Below are 21,336 nucleotides of genomic sequence, written 5' to 3' on the forward strand. Positions count from 1 at the left end.
CTGACTAAATACTTTTTTGCCCCACTGTATTTAGTGGTTGTGGCTTTCCTAATGGCCTCTTCATGGCTCCCGTTTGCCTGTGGGGTTCCTAGGTACTTGTACCTGTCCTCAACTTTTGCCTTCTGGTAGTCCAATCCCCTCTGTTCTGACTACCTTCCCTCTCTTTGTTACCGTCCGACTATACTTCTCTAGTCCAAATTTAGAATGAGGAAAATTGTTACAGGAATGATCACAATCAAAAATAATAAAAATGTCGCAGAGATGCACAGACTCCTTTGGCTTTTCCCCCTAAAAAACAAACAAACAACTTAAATGAATATTTAGTTCTGTTATAGAAATATTTGATTCTATGATGCAACTGGTCAATGCAGATCAGTATGAAATAGTGTTTGGGTGGCAGGACTGTGGTGTAGTCTTTCCTTGAAAGTGGTGTTATAGCAGGAAAAGTCACATGTGACTTCCTGTAGACTTTGATGTGAGAAATAATCTCCTTAAACTCATGAAGCCTTTGTACGGATGAAGACCGTGTCTGCTGTGTTGTTCTATCATGAAAACCACTGAATGTCCATCATAGAGAATATCAGACTCTGGCATGAAGCAGTTCTGAGGATCTCTGCTGGTCCCTTTCACTCACAGAGGAAACTCAGCAATGGAAATGTAACCGTCTGGGTCTGCAAAGCTGCGATGTAATACTTCGTCACATGAATGCAAAGTATAATTTAGAGATTTAACCACAATCACTGCTGGGATTTTATAGCTGCTGTTCAACAACAAAAGCATGGATCACATCACCACTTCTTCATTAAATCAGTGATGACACCAGTGTATTCTCGCTTCACTCTTTAAAACCTTTAAGCACTTTTAGCTCATTGTTTCCTTCAGAAAGTGCATTCTGGGTAAAAATTCAAAGGAGCATATCAACACGTGGGATTGGTGGCTGCTCAGCACGAGTTATTGTGCTGCTTTAATATTGCTTTAAAATTGAGGAGCAATGTTGGTGTTCATGGCCTTCATAATGTTTGGACACATCCCAATTTTAGGCCCTAAAAACATTTGTCAAAGTCCTTGAAGGGCCTGGATCACCACTTATTGTTTCACTGCACTATTTCTAATGTCCAGGAGGGGGCGACTCCTCTGGTTGCAAGAAGAATTTGTCGTCAGTATGCACCCCTCATATCCCCAGAGCACAGTAAACTCTTTCTTGCTGCGTTTATGGTCTCAGTCACCGGTTCCAAACCTTACTGAATAAAACATGGTGTTGATTTTGTGAAATTATGGCCCCATTAGAGCTAAAAATGCACATAAAGCAGGGGATACCTTAGGATTGGCCTAACTTAAGACTGACACTGCATTTTTTACAGTTTCACTGTTGGACAGACTCCATGGTTTTGACACCTGGTTTTAAAAAGCTAAGAAGGCAACAGTGAAAACTCTCTGCTCCAAAAACATCAATGCTGTATCATTATATGTCAATAAACAAAAAGAAGTGCTGTGAGACACCATGAGGAGTTGCTCTTTTATATACACAGTCTGTGAGTGAACAGCAATTGGTGACTTTTTTGTGTAAGTCACAGCATCTTAAAGAAGGATAAAGCCACTGTTTTCCCCCTGCAGCAGTCTCACCATGTATCTGGAGAACAAAACCAGCCTGGAGATTGAAATGTCTCAGACGGCATCCCAAGGCCACCAGGGCAGGAGCAGCCTCAGGTCACCGAAGGCGGTGGCAGGGAACTTCGGGGAACTATGTCTGCTGGAGGGCATCTCGGAGAGGCTAGACACCCAGAAGCTGCAGCAGTCTGCAGGACAATGCGTCATCCACACTGAGGGCTTCGTCCCCATTCGACAAGAGGACGGGTAACTACTGTGTTCTCATGATCATTCATGAATTACATCCACCATTGGAGGGGAAAGATACTGTAGGGCAGGGATGGGCAACTCCAGGTATCAAGGGCCGGTGTCTTGCAGGTTTTTAGAGCGCACCCTGGGTCAACACACCTGAATCAAATGATCAATTCATTATCAGGCAGCTGGAGAACTTCAAGACATGTTGAGGAGGTAATTTAGCCATTTAAATCAGCTGTGTTGGATCAGGGACACATCTAAAACCTGCAGGACACTGGCTCTTGTGACCTGGAGTTCCCTACCTCTGCTGTAGGGGGTCTAGCTGGGGGTCCTTCCCTAGACTGAAGTTCTAGGTGAGAAAGAGGGAGTGAAAGAAAGCGGCTCAAGGCTTTTTGATTAAAGGTTAAGATAAGTTTTGTAACATGGAGCTTTACAGCACAGAATAATAAGGTATAATTCTACTTGGCCGCAGTTACGGTTCTTTGCAGAATGAATTTAATCCATTTAAATTTGTGTTCTCTACAATAGTCTTCTGTTTACAACAAGCAAACAATCAAATCAAACTACATATATATATATATATATATGTATGTATATATATATATATATATATATAATGTTCTTCCTCTACACCCCCCCCCCCCCCCCACCCCCAATTTTTTTGCACATGTCGAGGAGCGTGTCAGGCTACATTTCACTGTGTGTTATACTTGTATAACTATGCATGTGACAAATAAAGAACCTTGAACCTTGAACCTTGAAAAGCTGAAACAGGTTTTCAGTTAGAAAAACCAAAAAGATATTTTAGAACAAAAAACAAGAAAAAGACCAGGCGAAGGAAACAAACCAAGAATCCAAAGCCAGGGAACATTGAACACACTGAGCACAAACAGAAGGTGACAAGGCCAAAAGGAAAGCCTGTACATGAGACAGGAAGCTTTTGAAACCAGTGAGATATGACCCTGCTTTCTCCCTCAGCTCAAGTGAGTGTTTTGGCATCTTTCAGCTTTCAGTTTTGGTTGTGACACATCTTTACTTTAACTTTGGTTCATTCTCATTACTTTCATCAGCTGTTTCTCAGGTTAAGACTGTTTGTTGTGTTTTTAAGCAGAAGCCCTCATTCTCTCTTACTGGATTATCTGAAATAAACACATAACAAGAATTTAAACCACACATGCAGAAACATATTACACATGCTCTGCTGGCCAAATCCTCTCATGGATGCATGAATATACATGTATAAGGCCTGATTTTCGTGTGTGTGTCGGTGGGTAGCTAAAATAGCCGGGGTGGGGTTAATCTCAAACCTGTGGCTGTGGTGGTATTGGGATTAAAGTGAGGTATTTTTCTGCTTCATTAACCAAATTAAAGTTGTAAATGATAAAAAGTGGAACACGGGGCAGGCATGGTAACAGAAACCTAAAGACCAGAACATACAAATACTACACAAAGCAAAAGAACCAAAGCCAGAAATATAAACTACACTTTAGAATATTAAATAAACCAGAATCCAAAGAGTCAAAAAGTCCAAAACCACAACAACAATGGGTCAAAGACTCAGGACCATGACAGTAGGTGCTCAATAAAATAAGTGGTGCTCTCCAGCAGAGGGCAGCTTTCTCTCTGAGCTTTTTGAGGTTTGAACATCTGTCATGTGACAGATCGGGCCACATGACTTAATGGTTACGAAGCTAACTATAGTTAGCTATAGTTTTAGTATTAACAGTTATACAGACATAAGAGGACGATGGTGAGCTGAGCTATTTTTTATTAAATAAAGGACTAATAATAAAAAAAAACTAGACAGACTTTTTTTCCCACTACACATACACAAGGTTGTAGGACAACACCCAAGTAGAAACAATGAAGGAATTAGAGGAAATACAAAGATTTCCTGGAGGCAGGAAAATCAACTGACAAAATAAAACAGGAAAAAACAAAAGGGAGACTAAAACAAGGAAATATGACAGACCGTGGGAACATAAAGGGATGCTCATTTAGAGGACAAGTGTTCTGAATTCTTGACCTGAAAAATGTGCGCAGTGAAAAAAAAGAAAATGTGAAGAGGAACTGTTAACCTGCAAGCTTACTGATGTTTCACATCATAGATAATCCCCTATTTTGAAACATCGTATGACCAAAATTTACAGAAAATATTTAACTCAAGAGGAAAGTGTTTACAGAGGTCAGAGGTCAAAAATTTATTTTCCCATAAACTTCTACAGGATCAAAATCTGCTCTCACCCCCTAGTGACCTTCTGATAGAATACAGGTTTAAGCCACTTCCAAAGAGAAGGTAAAACAATAGTTTAGACAAAGTTGAAAAAACAGACACTGTTTTTGCAGGAAATTCAAATGGTAGAAGTTTCTCAAGTGAAAATTAAGTCTAGTATCATCAGTGAGTTGGTCACGATGGCTGTTGGTTGTAGGTGTTCCAAACAGACCAACTATTTTTTTGCTTAATATCCTTTAAATACTCCGCAGTGAAGGGAAATGTTTCTGCTAAGTCACATCTACTAGACAGGATCAGAGTGGAAATATGGAAAAAAGGGAGGTGAAAACATTTGTAGACATGCAGTAAATCTCTTTATGGGTGTATAAAAGTATCAGAGGGATTAATGGGGCGGACTTGCCAGATGTAATCTTGTCCTTTATCCACTAAACTTGCCACATTCATTACTTCAAAACACCTTCACAAAACTGTCTGTGAGGAGTTCAATGATGCCCACTAACTCAATAACAACAAATACAGGAGGTATATTTTATAACTGGAGAATTCTCTCTCAGTACAATAGAAATTTAATAGAAATGTCACAAAAAAGACGCCCGACTTCTTGAGCCTTATAATAATACAGTAATCAATGCCCATTACATTGTAAAAAAATATTGTTATATAAAAGAAAAGAACTTGATTCTGTCACAGACTGGTTTAATCACCTAAAACTTTTGGCAAGCAAAGGTTAAAATACCTGAAGATTATAGGATTAGCTGTGGGGGACTTTACATTTTCAAAGGTTTACGTCAGTTTGGACACATTATAACAGCCGTCACCTCATAGGTTCCCTGAAACAGTGGATTACAGGTTTCTTTTTTAAACTTGACCACTGATGCTGCACTTTCAGCATGTGATAATATGATAGATGAAAACAAATATAGTGTGTATGCGTGGCTGTTGATTATAAGAGGTTACTGGATGCAGCAGCAGGGTGATAAAGCCTTTCAATGGATCATATTTCAGAAACGCTTTGTTTGGTTACTTTCTAACCCCTTTTTTAAAAACTAATTGTATTCTGTTGCATTTGTAGTTTCAGGAAAAATTTCAGTGCTGTCAACATCCTCAGAGGAAAAACTAACTCAGCCAACCTCACAGAGAGGTCGCCTCTGCTGCGATTCTCTCAAGATGACAGGTGAGTCTTTCCTCAGGCTTTTCATGGGCATATTGCTCTAAACCCTAAGATGCTCAAAATGAAACAAAAATAATAATTACACGTGGGATTAGGTAAAAAAGATAAATAATCAGTTTATTTAGTTGATTCTTATAAAACCTCCACCGTATTTAGCTACTTAGCAATTGTTAGCAAGCAGTTCTTAGCTGTTACAGTGCATGAGTCATAAACTGGATATAAGTTTATAACAAAACAAGGTCATCCTGATTGTGGAGTCTCGCTGTGTGAGTCTTAGCTGCTGTCAGGCTTTTATTTTAAGCCAGAAGTGATGATATTTGGACAAACAGGCACAGTTCAGTTCAGCTGTCATGTAGAATGAAACTATTTTTAAAGGAATTTTAAGATGGGAGTGTGCGGGCACTGGCTCAGCTTTGGAGCCAGCCTCTAGTGGACAGAACTGGAACTGCAGGTTGTTGGGCTTCATTGACTTTTTAGGTTGATGCTTCATAGTTTATGTACACACACACACACACACACACACACACACACACACACACGCAGACGCATACAAACATGCAGTGTGAAGCCAGCATTTTCATTTGAGCTTAACAAAAGTGCAAATTTACTCTGCTAGTTTTGAGCTTGGGTTATCAGTCAGCATCAGAGTGAAGACAATATGATCAGAGTTACTTATGCAGTATTTCTAAGGAGGCTTCTCAGACAACATACAACCAGCCAGCAACTTAATGTATTAGAAATTTCAAGTTTTATGCTACATTGACATGCTCAGTATTTTTAATACTGCAAAAGTTAATATATATTTTTAATACTGAGCAGCTAATTGAGATATTAGAACCTCACTTATAATAATTTTGTTCCATCTACTACTGACCTGTACAACGGTCATATCAGAATCTATCATTTGTGACACTGCTTTCTACAAACAGTTACACAGATGTGGACATGCAGCCCATTTTGTGACAGATGATGTCAGCCAGGAGTCACGATTAACTTTTGCAGATGATATTGTGATCTGTTGTGAGAAAAGGAAGCAGCTGGAAGAGAGGTGGATACTTTGGTGAGAAGAGGATTAAAGTCAGTAGAAGCAAGACAGAATATATGTGTGTGAATGCGAGGGAGACAGGTGTAACAGGAGGGAGGAAGAGAGGAAGACCACAGGGAAGATTAATGGATGTAGTGATGGAGGACATGCAGTGGAGGATGCTGGAATACGGTGAGGTGGAGGCAGATGATCTGCTGTAGCTTCAAGAAAAATAAGCTTTAGTAATCAAAAAACACACTTAAATGACTAATAAGTTTAAAAAAAAATTATAAACATGTTTTTTGTAATGTCTTATTATATGTTATCTGGAAATTGTCATTGTTAAACTCCAAGGTTTTTACAGAAGCAGTTTTATAATCGGGAATATTTTTCCTTAAAAGGGGACTGTGTGTGTGTGTGTGTGTGTGTGTGTGTGTGTGTGTGAATGTGCATTCATATCATTGTGGGGACCAAAAATTGGAAGTTTACTATACTTGTGGTGGTAGGACTCATCTCCGGGAATGACGAGAGGGCCTATCGAAGCGAGGTGGACGGATTAGCAAAGTGGTGTGTGGCAAACCACCTCTCCATGAATATCAGCAAAACAAAGGAGATGGTGATTGATTTTAGGAGACAGAGAGGCGAGAAAACTCACACCCCAATTCAGATCAATGGAAACCCTGTGGAGAAAGTCTCTAATTTTAAATACCTCGGTGTTTATATCAACGAGGACCTTAATTGGAACACACATACGGACTTCCTCATCAGCAAAGGCAGACAGCGCCTCTATCATCTGAGGCGTTTAAAGAGGTTTAAGATCTCCAAGAACATCCAGAGGAGATTCTACACCGGGGTCATTGAGAGCATCCTGTGTAATAACATCACGGTGTGGTACGGGAACTGCACAGTACAGCAACAGAAAGCCCTGCAGAGGGTCGTGCGCACAGCTGAACGCACTATGGGAACATCTTTACCAACACTGCAGGACATCTACGCTGAAAGGTGCAGATCCCGGGCCATCAGGATCACCAACGACTCCAGCCATCCCGCTTACAAACTGTTCAGGCCACTGAGGTCAGGGAAACGCCTCTGTAGCCTGAAAACAAGAACTGAAAGGTTCAGGAGGAGTTTTTACCCACAAACAGTGAGACTCCTCAATCAAAACACAAATCGGACAACATGATGGACAATTCCATACACAGTATATAATTTTCCTTTGAGTTTTATCCTTATTTTTATTTGTATTTTATCATATACATCTGTATTTATGTAAATACGTACACTTTAGCTCTTAACTATTACAGCGTAATATTTTGCACGATATTATACATTTTTATACTTTTATATAGATATTTTTTATTATAAGTTTAGTAAGATGCACAGTCGGGGGGGGGGAGTACTTTTTAGCCGGAAAAAACATTTCACTGTGTGTTGTACTAGTTATAACTACATGTGACAAATAAATAAAGAATTGAATTGAAGAATTGAATACTTGTGGGGACCAACAAGTGGGGGGACCAAAATCCCAGTCCCGACGAGTTTGAAGGCATTTTTGACACTCAGAATGTCGTTTTAATGACAAGTTACAATTGGGTTATTGTTAGGTTTAGGGTTAGGCATTCATTTTTAATTGCTAGGGTTAAGGCTAAGGGGCTAGGGAAAGCATTATGTCCCCACAAGATATGAATACCCAACATGCGTGTGTGTATGTGTGTGTATGTCTTTAATGCCTCATGTTAGGCACAAATACAATGGAACATTAGTGGTTGTATTAAATGAAATGACTCATCCTACAAGTGTGTTGTACTGCCCTTCTTACAGGGTTGTACAACAGACTTATGGGATGATGGGATAATTTTAGACCTCTGCGATCTGCAGCTGCTGAGTGTTGTGTTTATTTTTTTATATTGAGGTGTAGTGATTGATGAGGGGCTGAGACTGTGATTATTCATTTTCCAGCATAACCTACATGACCCTACATGACCCCAGCTTTGTTGGAGGGGAGGAGCCCTGGAACAACGGCTCCCTGGACGTGGAGAGGCGGTACCGGCTGGGCAGCGAGGTCACCAGCCTGTCGCTATCGCACTCCAGCTCCTCGGAGAAGTACGACCCTCTGGACAACCTCAACCTCAGCTTCAGGTTCACAAGCAATGTGAAGTGAGTCCCAACTTCTTTTCTCCATTTGATCCCTCAGTGTGATGCCATTATTCCTCAGAGAAACAGATAAAAGTGCTTAAGGAAAAGTAGGGCCAGTGGAAAAAGATAATTATTATCATGTTACAGATTAATCTTGAAACCGTTTTATGGGGCCTGAGCCTCTTGGTTTAAAACCAATAGTATCACACCAAGCTCATTCAATTTAACTCACTATCCACTTTTTGGTCTTTCCAGATGCTGCTTCAAAGTCTCCAAAACTGCCACCATCTTTGCATTTGTTGTTCTCTGCAGTGTAAGTATATATGTCCCCGTAGAACAGACACCACCGCATAATAAAATGGAAAGTATAACATGGTAAAAACCTAATTACTACAAAAAAAGCTGTTTGGTATTACTGAAATCACTGAAAGTTAATGATAGCTAGGTCAGCTGCTTTCCTCTGTTTTTTAATACTAACCTTAGCTAATCACCTCTTGGTCTGTTTACTCTTCACTGGATTAAATCAAATAAAACACCACATTTTAGACCATTTTCATAAAAACTGCATTCACTGAATCTGTGTAGTGCATCTTTGTGGTGGTAGGGTGTGGTTTGTGGCTCAGCTATAGGAGGGAGAGGTGTGGCAGGATGACTGGCTGGTAGTGGATGCAGGGGGGAAGCGGAGCTGTCTGCAGAGACAGTGCAGCTCCAGCCATGCAGAGCATCAGAGCGGTTTTCAGTTGTAAACACTGTAAATAAAGCACAGTGTGTCGTCACTAAAATTACCTGCTATGATCCTGTTTAAAATATGTTCTTTATAAAATATATCGATGACTTTATTCTGGTTCCAGCTGTTCTTCAGCATGTATCCTGATCGAGACAACCCCTGGAGGATGCTGGCAGTCTCTCCCACAGAGAGTTTCTGTATCCTTTCCAGTGACTTACCGCAGACATGCCCTACTAGTTCTGAGATCACAGCAAAGAGGAGAGGGCTGGAAAATGAAGCAGGGTTGTTTTACATCGAGTATGAGCCATGCTAACACACTCTAGGTGTGGATTTAATGCCCCCGTTCATTTCAAATGCACAAAACATTCAATGTGTCTGGATTTTTCTCTTGACCGCCCACGTCTCACAGCAATGAATGTGACTGATTTTCGGGACAATGCTTTACTGAAGCTACAGGTGGCCGGGCCTTTTGCAGGGGGGATGATAGATTTGACCACTCAGGAGTACATCCTCATTCAGGTAGAGCAGACCGAGCAGCCAGGACAGCGGCGGAGGAGGACTCAGCAGGTGAGAGCAGCCTCGAGCTCCAACTTCCTCGCAGTATTATTACACTAATGAGATTCTGCCTCATTTATATTGTGCTGTTTGTAAACAGGTGACTCATAATTGGACCATCCCTCTACATGCAGAAAGAAGCGACCAGATAGTGGAAACAAAAACCTTTGAGATGCTCAACAGGTACTCAGAATACTGTGACAGTGTATTGATATGACCGCCTCGGTTTTAATGGTCACATGGGCCTAAAAGTAGTTCTGGTTATCACTGGGGTTGTTTATGTGATATACAAAAACAACAAAACCAATAATAATTTTAAAGCTAACCTTTCTGACTTTCAAAGCAGTGTAGTTTGCACGCTTTCTACCACCTTTACTGTCATATTTCTGACTCTTTGTGTGTAACATTTATCCCAGTTAGAAGCCACTGGTGTCAGAGACATGCACAATATATCCAGCGAGCAAGTCTGCTGGTTCAAGAGAGCAACTCTTTACTCTCTGTTCTGGTTTTTTTTAAAGTCACTTTCTTTGACTTTTTTTTTTTTTTTTGCTTGATAAGCCTGGACATGTTTTCGACTTGATCTACGTTCCTTTGGTCAGGAGCTCTGCAGATACAAATGGCTGAGATGAGTTTCTGGGAGAGTTTGAAGTAGAACTGCTGCTCCTTCACTTTAAAAGGAGCCAGCTTGAGCATCTGATTAGATCCCTCCTGGGTGTCTGAGCTCTGAGGCTTCTGGGGCTCAAACACTGAACAAATCTCTGTAGGATGGCCTTCTTTCATCTTATCAATATCACTGAAATTACAAACATCCTGTCTCAGAGGGATGCTGAAAAAGTATTTCGCGCATTTGTTATCTCTATGCTGGACTGATGTAATTCTTTATTATCAGCTTTAAGAAGCTCCTTGTGGTTCCTACAGTTTCTAAAAATAGAAATGGAGGCAGAGCCTAGAGGTTTCAGGCCCTTCTTTGGAACCCAGCTTGGATTCAGGAGACAGACATCCTCTCTTCTTTAAGATTAGGCTTAAAACTTTCCTTTTTGATAAAGGTCATATATTTATGGCTGAACCATCCCTTAGTTTTGCTGCAATAGGCTCAGGCTGGTGGGAGACTTCCCATGATGCACTGAGACCTTTTTCACTGCTGCGCCTTGTCGTCATTAACTTCTCTCTTCTGCAGCTCGAGTTTTGTGCTGTTTGTGGTCCCTCTTTTCCTCTTCTATTCCCCCTCACTCCCCCCAGTTATGGCAGATGGCTGCACCTCTCTGGGCCTGGTTCTGCTGGAGGTCTCTTCCTGTTGAAAGGGAATTCTGCATAGCGTGTTGTCCTTTTGTCTCTTTATAAAGACTTTACTGAATGTGATGTACTATAATGATTGGTGTTGTGAATTAGTCCCACAGAAATAAATGTAAATGAAAAACAATTAATTGAATAAAATGTGTTTGATAGGTGGCATTGATTTTGAAAGCGCTATGATACCCACCGAAAAGGAGCAAATTAAACAATATAACTTGACTTAAGGTGTTTCTGGTGTTTTGTCTTTGCTGATAGATTTCTGACAGACGGTCGTAATTCCAGCAAAAGCAATGAAAGATGATCATTCCCACCATTCTTGTTGCCATTTCATTTCTTGCACAGTGATCCCATCGCCATCACAATTCAGGCGTTCCTGCAGGATAACGAGGTGGTGCCGCTATCCATGACCCACCAGCCGCTTTACGTCAGCGTGGAGACACAGGTGGCCATCGCTGGAATCATCCTAGCTGGGGTCTATGTTCTCATCATCTTTGAGGTAAATAGCCTGTGGTGCTCACGCTCTTCTACGGGTGATGAACGAGCTTGTTTTCGGTGTCTGTGGAAGAGTTTGAAATGTGAAACGCACAGTTCAGCGCGGCCCGCGAACAACAACGACACACTCACACAAGAACACTGGACCGCATGTGTGATATTATGCTACGAGCACAAAGTAAACAGAAGTATGCTCATTGAGTCAGAATGAGGACCGGGAAACTGAATCTCCAGAGCTGCGTTTAGTTCAGACATCATTTTTTAATCCGAGAATTAAAAACATTTCACTGTCAGAGAAAAAGAAAACAGGTGGGATTTATAAAATTGATTATGGCTGAATTCCATTCAGCTGCTCCACTTTCAGGCTCCTGGTATTGTTCATGCTGGCTCACTGTCACACTCCTATGGCCTGCAGGGACACTTGAAATAGAGCAGAGCAATCGTTAACGGTATAAGCAGCACCTGTGCTTTTCCTACTCTGCCAAGTCATGGAAAAAAAAAGAGCCTCACAGGTATCTCATTGCCACACAGGTGTTTTTATTTCGCCTGATTAGACTTCTTCTGCCAGTGAGCATGTGCAGTCTGTGCCTCAGTGGCAGCGCCGCCCCACTTGTGTTAACTTTATTAGATTCGATGCACCTGTCAGAGCGGGACAATTGACTAAACTTTGCCCTCCTCAGTTGATGGTGCTGAAATTTGTCTTAGGTTGCACATAGTACTGGACTGGGATTTGGCAACACTGAATGATGACCGCTCCCAACACAATTAAATCAGACAGATGACAGCAGCCAAACAGAAATGGGGAGCTATGTTATTAGTTTAAAAAAAGCTACTTCTGTGTCCGTTAAACCCTGATTAAAATGGAAATTACTATAAAATGACTGTGTTCCTCATATTATATGTTGTATTTTCCAATAAGAATTCACTTAACTAAAAGATGAACTCTGTTCACATGGGTCTGTGGACACTACAGACTGTGCTGAACTTAAAGAAAGTCATTTATTGATTGATTGCAAAACAGAGCCCAATGAGGAAAACCTGATAACATACTGAGGAGAATCACTAGACCAAGGAGAACAGATGCTCTGACAAAGGGGGAGGCAGCAACTGTAAATTTACACACAGTATGGCAGTAGAGGAAGTGGAAACAGGTGGGGAGAACGAGAGACAGCTGAACTAAATCACAGAAGAGGAGACAAAAGCAAAGCACAAGGAACGCTGAAGCTCAAAATAAAGCAGGAAGTGAAATAAGCTCATAGAGCTCCCCCTAAAGGTCAAGGGCTATACTAAAACGTCGATGTTTTACAATGTTTATATCGCAGCATGCTAACATGCAACCTTTGACCTATGAGCTTTAAGCATTACATAATAAAGTCATATATATTTTATTATCTTTACCCATTGGAACAGAATTGGCTGAAATCTTCAGCTGTTAAAACGTGACATTTTCAGATATCCAGTGTGTGATTTTGCAATATTTTGTAGTCATTGTGACATCAAAGGGCATTGGATTGAAAAAACTAAGTGGTGGTTTCTTGAATTTTTTTCCAAGGTTAACTTTGACCTTGGGTGCTAATAATGAAGGTCAAATGCTCGTACTGAATTTCAAATTTGGTGTGACCTTGACCTGATTTTTGCCAAAATTAAATCAGCTCAAGCTGTTATTGATATCTACCATCACACAAAATCTGAGCAGGATATCTTGGAAACTGTAGACCATAGACTGCTAACAAACAAACAAACAGAACAGATTGCATGCTTCCCTCCTTCAGCGGGAGAGTGAACATTAGACTTGACACAGATGCATTAAACTCTAAAACAAGAGCGGATTAAATGCACTAAGTGGAAAAATACATAAAACAATACAAACACTTAGAAAACCAAGAGTATTTAGATAAACAAAACTCCCAAAACACTGTAAATTGACTCAAGACCTTGATATGATATGACCAGCAGTGCATCATGTCTTGTTTTGGTTGAGCTTTTTAACATCCACGCAACCAAGTCTTTTTGCAACCAGAGCACTTGCCCCCTGCTGGACACTAAGAAGAATGCATGTTTCAGGCAGCAGTCAGATACTTTTCTGATCTGCATCATTAATGGATGATTAATATATGACTTATATAATCAGATGAGTATCAATCTCTGAAACCGCTATCACTTTGAGGAGGTTCTTGGTTTGTGGCTTTAGATATGAGTTTTACTTCCACCCAGCGTTTGCTTGTTTAAATCAGACAGACTCCTCTGTCTGAGAGCATGTGAACTCACTAAACTGTACCGACGGGGTCGCTGGGACATGAAAGTCAAGCGCAGGCCTTGAGAGATGACAGCGCAGTTTTACTCTGCACGCTCGCTCATGCGTCGCTTGTGTAACTGACAGATCCTCTCACAGAAGCTGTAATTCAAAGACAGAGGGATCGTCTCAGAAAGAGATGAGCATGCAGTGCACGAGCGCTCAGACATCAGGATGCTGTCTGACTTCGGCGCTGTCAGGTCTCCATTTGCTAATGTCTCACTCCTCCACAGAATTATGCTTTTAGTCTCTAGTCTGATAACTTGACGCAGCCTCCGAATGAGTGAGTGCATATGCAGTCTCTCACATTTAGGGTATTCTGAATGCTGAGCTCAAACAAAGGGATTTGTCAGTGTTGGTAATTGGGCACCAGTTTGTGATTTTTTTTTTAATGGGCATTTCAGTGAAATGTTCCAAAAGATCTGAAGTAAAGAACTGTGATGTAATTTTTATTTTGTCAGTTTTGAGACAGGCTGAGGCTGAAGAAAGTTTCGCTGCTTTTGTTCCACTTTACTCATTATTTAAGCAGAAGTATTAAGACAAATAGATTATAAATGTCTACAGAGCGTCTGAGCTATTATTCATTGTGAGTGAAAAGACCCAGTTTAGTGCTGAGCAGTTCACAAAGGTCGGTAATGCATTAAAGACACTGCGACTGTGATGCTGTTGTTTTTAACTGACAGCAGAATCTTATTTTTACCAATAAAATTAGATTCAGATCTGTCAATAAAAACATGGTAACTAAAGGAAATAAAATAGACTAAAGAAAGCCTCTTACGCTGTGCAAGAAACACACAGAGTGGCATAAAATGTTGTAAAAATGTTAAGCACATTTAAATTCACATTAATTTATGCAATTAAAGCTTAAAAATCAAGAGTAATTCAGATGTCAAAATGTCTTTTTTGACTTTTAAAAACATTCATTCATTTCTTTTTGTGCCTAGAGTTGCAACACGAATGCACTTTTACTGTGTCAGTAAAATATTTCTGATTTACTCTAAAAAAAAAGCAGCGTTTTCATCGTTAAACAGTTTGCTTTCTATATTCATTATATACACAGTAGTTGTTCTACATAATAAATAATTCACACAAATGTTACTGTTAAATCCCAAAATAACAAGCGTCTCTCCTTTGAACACAACATGAAATGTTAAAGGATCATCTGTGCTCATCACGCACTCATTTTAAGATGCATTATATTTTTGCATGTGTGGTAATGAGCGCCTCTGAATAGCACTGTGGACTTTGATAGATGAAAATGACAGAACATCATAGATCTTATGGATCACGAGACTTTCTTGACTCCTCGTCCCAGTCGCTGCAGCTGTCATTCACGCAGGTGCTTTCTCTTATATATAATAGTCCTCAGAATAATATCAGTAATGCTAGCAGCAGAAAACCTCACAGAAGACCTCCTCTGTAACAATAAATCAAACAGAACACACAAGAATAACAGATGTAAATAATTATCAGTGTTTGCCTGCCTATTTGTGATTGTTTGGAGCGCTAATACTGTTTTCTGCCCTTTTCCCTCAAATTAAACAATTAAAATGAAGAAGTATTTTATTTACCAACAAAACAGACTAATTTGTATTTAAAATGTCCTAAAAAACAGTGTTTTTTTTCACATTAGGATTATTATTTTCATTAGTCAAAGCCACAGGAGGATGGTGATGCAGATGGACAAAAGAGCCAGGCATGTGACTCCTACTGTATAACAATAAACGTTTTCAAGAAATGGCTGCAGAATTTTTTTTTCAAACCATTCCTTCCTCCAGAGATGCCTCACAGATCAGTCGAGAGATGACTGAGACGGCATCAGAACGAACAGGAATGTTACACTGCTTAAAAATATTTACAGAGTTAATGTGAAGGTGAGTGCTCGTTTGTTTAGAAGTGAGTGTGGTAAATGTTTTGTCCTTTCAGATTGTGCACCGCACCCTGGCTGCCATGCTGGGATCTTTGGCAGCCTTAGCTGCTCTGTCTATCATCGGGAATGTAAGTCTCTCTCGTTATTTGATTTTACTGATTTTTTAGGGATGCAGTGGTACATTCAGAACATATTATGAACGCTTTAACATATGATTCATGTATTTGAGTTATGGTTGAACAGTTATTCAGGCGTAAGTACATTTTGTGCCACACAATACAGACAAAACCAGTGGAAACTGCAGGATTAATTTCTGAAATGTCATGATTAATTTCAAAGTTTGTCATTCATTAACATCTATGTGTTTCCAAATTTAGTCACTGGCCCAAGTTTGAGAGTAGTGGACATTTTCACCTCAGCGGGACGCTTTGGGAACAGAGCAGTCATTCGTGGTCCTAGTTCCACCTGTGCTTTTGTCTGCTTCGGCAAATGAAGCAGGAACTGGGCCAGCGAGGAGTTATAGCAGCATCCAGACACAGCCGTACCCAAAAATTTAACGCTGTTAACGAGTCTGATCATCATTTATTAAGCTTGTCCTTTTGTTTTTTCCCCTTCAGATCCAGAAATTCTTGATAAATCTGTGTAATTACATTCTTTGTCTCTCCCACAGAGACCCAGCCTTGTTACAGTGGTGGAGTGGATCGACTATGAGACGCTGGCTCTTCTGTTTGGCATGGTGATTAACTCCTCACATGTTCACTGACTCAACAAATCTCAGAGCATTAAAAAAAGAGCTCTCTGACTCTCTCAACTGCACTCTGCGCCCTTTCTATCAGTCTTCTGAATGTCTGACAGCGAAATACATTTCTATGGAGGCGAGTGAAACGAACAACAAAAAAAATCCAGTCTCCATGGAAACAAACATGTCCTAAATATGTCAGTTATGGTATAAAATTATGAAGAGGGAGTTTGAGACATTTCTGGAATCCATTTAAAAGCAGTTTCAAATCCTCGAACTTACCTGTAAAAACATTTTTGAACTCATCGCGATGATAATAAGGAAGGTAATAAAGAGACACGAGTATTAATGAACCCTGGAACTCAGGCACATATTTCATTCTGACCATCTCATCCAAGATAAACAGCATCTTATTATCTTAGGGGGCCGTTTCTGAAATCTCACAGGGAGATATAATCTTACTTAAATGAAAATTCTTCTTTTCAACAACACAGATGGTGCTGGTGGCCATTTTCTCAGAGACTGGCTTCTTCGATTACTGTGCAGTGAAGGTAAGTTGATTTATGATAATAATAATGATAATATTAATAATTGATGTTGATGAGAAAATTAGAAAAAGTCTGAATGAGAAAGCTTCTCTCTAAAAGAGAAGATGTCAGCAGGGTTAAGGTTTGCAAAGCTGAATCTGAACAAACCTCACGACTTCTGGAACAATGTTCTTTGAACAGAGGAGACCAAAGTGGAGAAGTTTGTCCACAATGTGCAGCAGCATGTTTGGAGAAAACCAAACAGCGCATACCAACTGTCAGCACGGTGGTGGAGGGGTAATGATTTGGGCACCCTGCAGTCATTGAATTAATCGTGGACTTCTTTGTAAACCAAAGTATTCTAAAGTCAAATAAGAGGCCATCTCTGTACTACAGCTAAAGCTTGGCCCAAACCAAGTCATGAAACAGGACATTGATCTCAAGCACAGGAGCAAACGTACAACAGAATGGACCCCGATCTGAAAGAAATGAGCTTTGCATGAATATCCACAATCCTCAATGATCTGAAGCGATGCTGCAAAGAAAAACGGGCCAAAAGAGATTGATGAAGTCACATTTACCTCAGGTTATTGCTGCTGGTTCCACAAGCTGATGACAACTCTCTTTGTCACATGACTGTAAGTAAGAACACAAAGGCCCACATACAGCATCGAATTGATTTTAAATTTCTGTTTACTTTCAATCACGTGGGATCCTGTTCAACCTACTTAAATTTGGAAGGTGACAAGTTTTTGTCGATACAAAATATTTCTTGTTTTTTTTGCATAAGATAATTTTAGCACAAGATGATCACTTCTGATGAATGTCTTGTGTGCGCTCGCTAGATTAAAAAAATAACCTCAAGATATTTAAGGGGCTGTAGGATGCTGAGCGGAAGTGTATGAAATAAGCTGCCCGCTTGTGAGATGTCTCGACAGGCTTTGAGCTATTTCTGAAATTAGCAGCAACACACGACACGACTGTAGTTTTGATTTTGACTTATCCAATGTCACAAAGGTTCACAAAGGAGGACCTTTCCAACGTCAGACAACCTATCAAGTTTGCAAATCTATCTGTAGCGAACCCCCCCGAATGAAGGATGACCCTTTACTGATGACGTTTTGAAGGTTTAATGGCAGTAAACCATCAATCTCACCGTAAGAGCTGGGGATGTATACACAGAAACAGCGTGTAAGCAAAATAATCCACACTCTTACAATCGTAAACCTTATAACATGAAGTTCGTTTCAACGTAACATTTAACAAATGTAGCGACTGTCACAAAAACATCTAAACGTCTCCTTATTTACATCATAACCATACCTTGTGCCTCTATCAAGGGGGCTGCTAATGACAAAAGAAATCACCATAGGCTCCGTTAAGCCATCACTTTTCTAAACTCCCGCGACTGCTGCTGAAAACTGCGCCAAAAACTGTTTTACAGGAAATCGTCCCATCAAAATAAAAGCTTCGACACACGGACAGGAAGTTGGTAGTAGAAAACAGGAATGAGTGCCAAAATAAGGTGCAAAGAAAGGCATTCAGGGTTATTTACACTATCTTTACATCCTGACCTAAAAATACAGTAACAGCAGTAAAGGCTGACAAGGATGACATTCGTTGTGTTTCGAGGTGAAGTTCAGAAAACTAAATCTTCAAAATAATCAGATTTTATGGGTTTTTTTCCGGGAAGAAGTGCTCTTTAACTGCAACTGTAAAAAAAAAAGCGCTACAGTTTCACAGTCCTATCTGTCCTCCATATGACAGAGGAATACACATTCTCAAATTATTCTCTTGCTCTACTATTGAAGATAACACATCCGTCTTCTCTTTTCAAAGAAGGTCAAAGTCTCCCATCAGAAAAACAGCAAACTTTTATACCGAATGTGCGCTGTACATGGTGAACGAGGACGAGCGCTTTTGTGCGTCAGGTACAGCGAGTCCTGGAAAACAGTGAGATCATGCAAGCATGTAAATTTTAAGTGCGACTTGGAGAAGAAGCAGCCACGCCAAATTAAAATGTATTTTCAGAGAAGAGCTCAGCAGCTCTCACACATCACACCGTTACCTTTGAAAGGTGGCCATCCTGACCTGGTGATGTAAGAGTGCTGTTTTAAAGTGGGAATCCATGTGCAGTTCTTTATGAATCTTAATGATATTATATCTTGTGCTACTATGGAAAGATTTACATATTTTTAGATTTTTTAAACACACCAAAGAACAGTCAGAACTGGTCCGAAGCTGTGCCGGATGTGTTTTCTGAGTCAGCTGTTTTGGCGGTGCCGATAATAAACAACCTAACCTCATCTCTCCATTATCTGTCTCCACTCGGCAGGCTTACCAGTTAGCCAGAGGAAGAGTGTGGCCCATGATCATCATCCTTTGTCTCATTGCTGCCATTTTATCTGCTTTTCTGGACAACGTGACCACTATGATGCTTTTTACTCCCGTCACTATAAGGTGCCTTTTTTTTAATACATTCCACACACACACACACACACACACACACACACACACACACACACACACACACACACACACACACACACATACTGCTGTCCACTTGGTTTGAGTGTGGCTGTCCTGCACAAAAGGTTAAAGGATCAATACCAACATCCTTTTCATATTTCTCTATTTACCCCACCCTTTGTAATCTAATCATGACTAAAGGGCTTTTCTGTCTGTCTGATTTTGCAGGTTGTGTGAGGTGCTTAATCTAGACCCCAGACATGTCCTGATTGCAGAAGTAATCTTCACCAACATCGGAGGGGCCGCCACAGCTGTCGGAGATCCGCCCAATGTGATTATAGTATCAAATCAGGACCTGCGCAGAGAAGTAGGCACCTTCACAGCTCGAATATACAGTAATCATCTAGCAAAGCAAAGACATTACTGATGTGTACAACACTGACAGGTAGATTTACTTGTTAGTACTGGCTGAAAAAAAGGATTGAGGCTAAACATCTTGCAAGTGTTTGGTAAAAGTTTACACGATGCATATCACACTGGCTTGTGAACTCCTAATTTCAAATCTCACATTTTGCGTTTTTGGCTTCTTAGAGCCTGAAGTAACCATACTTAGCTTAGCCTCCCTGTCGTGTTCGGGTCAAATCTGACTTAAAACACTCAGAAATATTGTGTTTTACATCTGATTGCCTCAAGGCATCATGACATCCTCCACACTATGCACTTGAACATTGATGATCACCACAGGAAATGTCTACTCAACCTCCTCCATAAACTTAACGACCCCGTGAATGGCCCACTCAGTGACCAAATGAAAGACCCATTGAATGACCTACTGAATGACCCACTGAACTGAATTTGGGGGGGACCACAACTGGAGGGCTATGGGGTAGAAAGTTAAGTTATAAGCTCATGATTAAAAATGATGATTAATAATGGTTAAAAAATAATGACAAACCTTTTCTTTTATCATTATCAGTTTTTTAAAATTTTATTGAACAGCTGTTCTTTTTCCTTTATTTAAATCTGTTTTTCAAACCGGACCTTGTGAGGATTTCAGTCAGCAGGTAAAATCTCTGCACGGAGGAGGAAAAGCGTCTGTGTTACAGCATGAACAGACTGAATACTGAGGTTTTATTAACAGGCTTTGAGAATGTTTGCTAAATTCAGTCATGATATTTAACTTGGTATTAGACTGTACAATAATTCAGTCTGAAGGGACAGAATTATTTTTTTTAATTGAATGTAACTTCGATCTACAGGAGATGATAATGAAAATAATATTTTTCAGTTGTGTACAGTTAGTGTTTCCTTAAAGGTTGCATGTTTTTTAAGCCTTCATATTTTCTCATACAAACTGAGGAATTAACAGCCTGATGCTGCATTTCCAGCACGCACACGCATGTACACTGTACATATAGACTTTTTCCTGTCCTGTGAGCAAATGTAATCATCTGTGTTTGCAGGGTTGTACATCTGCAATCTTTGTTTAGCGCAATCTGTCCATGTATTTATACAGTCGTGAGTGGTGACCCTTGTTTACGTTGATGTTTAGGTGATGAATGGAGATGTAGTGGCAATGAATCCAATTTATATTTTTGCAGCAGCTATCATAAACCACAAGAATTAAAGATGTCAAGATGTCGGTGGGAAAAGAAGCTGCTACCTCCTCTTATTTCAGTGCAGCTGACCAGCGTTACAGGTTGATTTTATTTCTGTTCATGGTCAAAGGTTTGCATTTACACATGTACAGTGTTTGTGTGAAAGTCCATACAGCCATTTTCCCTTATTTTCTTACATGTAATCATTTGCAGCAGCTGTGACAGCTGTGTAGCATAACACCTTCTATTCGTTCACCTTCCTGTGACGTTTGTAGCAGTATAAGCTTACAGTGTGTTGGTAAAGCCATCTACATGTGATGTGACCCCAGCTTTGGGGTTAGTCTCTGATTAAACCTGTGAGGAAGAC

At 40.2% G+C, this 21,336-nt stretch overlaps 1 protein-coding gene across 1 annotated transcript in view; it reads left to right on the forward strand.

The window, feature by feature from the left end:
- Positions 1–1,624: 1,624 nt before the first annotated feature.
- Positions 1,625–21,336, forward strand: part of oca2 (oculocutaneous albinism II) — a 72,626-nt gene continuing 52,914 nt past the window's right edge. Inside the window, exons 1-13 of the mRNA XM_085447988.1 lie at positions 1,625–1,854; positions 5,148–5,249; positions 8,230–8,427; positions 8,662–8,719; positions 9,258–9,330; positions 9,543–9,700; positions 9,789–9,871; positions 11,324–11,477; positions 15,693–15,764; positions 16,307–16,372; positions 16,870–16,926; positions 19,238–19,362; positions 19,600–19,738. Coding sequence (XP_085304114.1) covers positions 1,625–1,854; positions 5,148–5,249; positions 8,230–8,427; positions 8,662–8,719; positions 9,258–9,330; positions 9,543–9,700; positions 9,789–9,871; positions 11,324–11,477; positions 15,693–15,764; positions 16,307–16,372; positions 16,870–16,926; positions 19,238–19,362; positions 19,600–19,738 — 1,515 coding nt within the window. The remainder of the gene's footprint in view (positions 1,855–5,147; positions 5,250–8,229; positions 8,428–8,661; positions 8,720–9,257; positions 9,331–9,542; positions 9,701–9,788; positions 9,872–11,323; positions 11,478–15,692; positions 15,765–16,306; positions 16,373–16,869; positions 16,927–19,237; positions 19,363–19,599; positions 19,739–21,336) is intronic.

The sequence above is a fragment of the Copadichromis virginalis genome, linkage group LG23 (assembly GCF_057382275.1).
Source record: "Copadichromis virginalis isolate Kocher_CV1m ecotype Utaka linkage group LG23, C_Virginalis_male_GT1.1, whole genome shotgun sequence".
NCBI classification, from domain to species: domain Eukaryota; kingdom Metazoa; phylum Chordata; class Actinopteri; order Cichliformes; family Cichlidae; genus Copadichromis; species Copadichromis virginalis.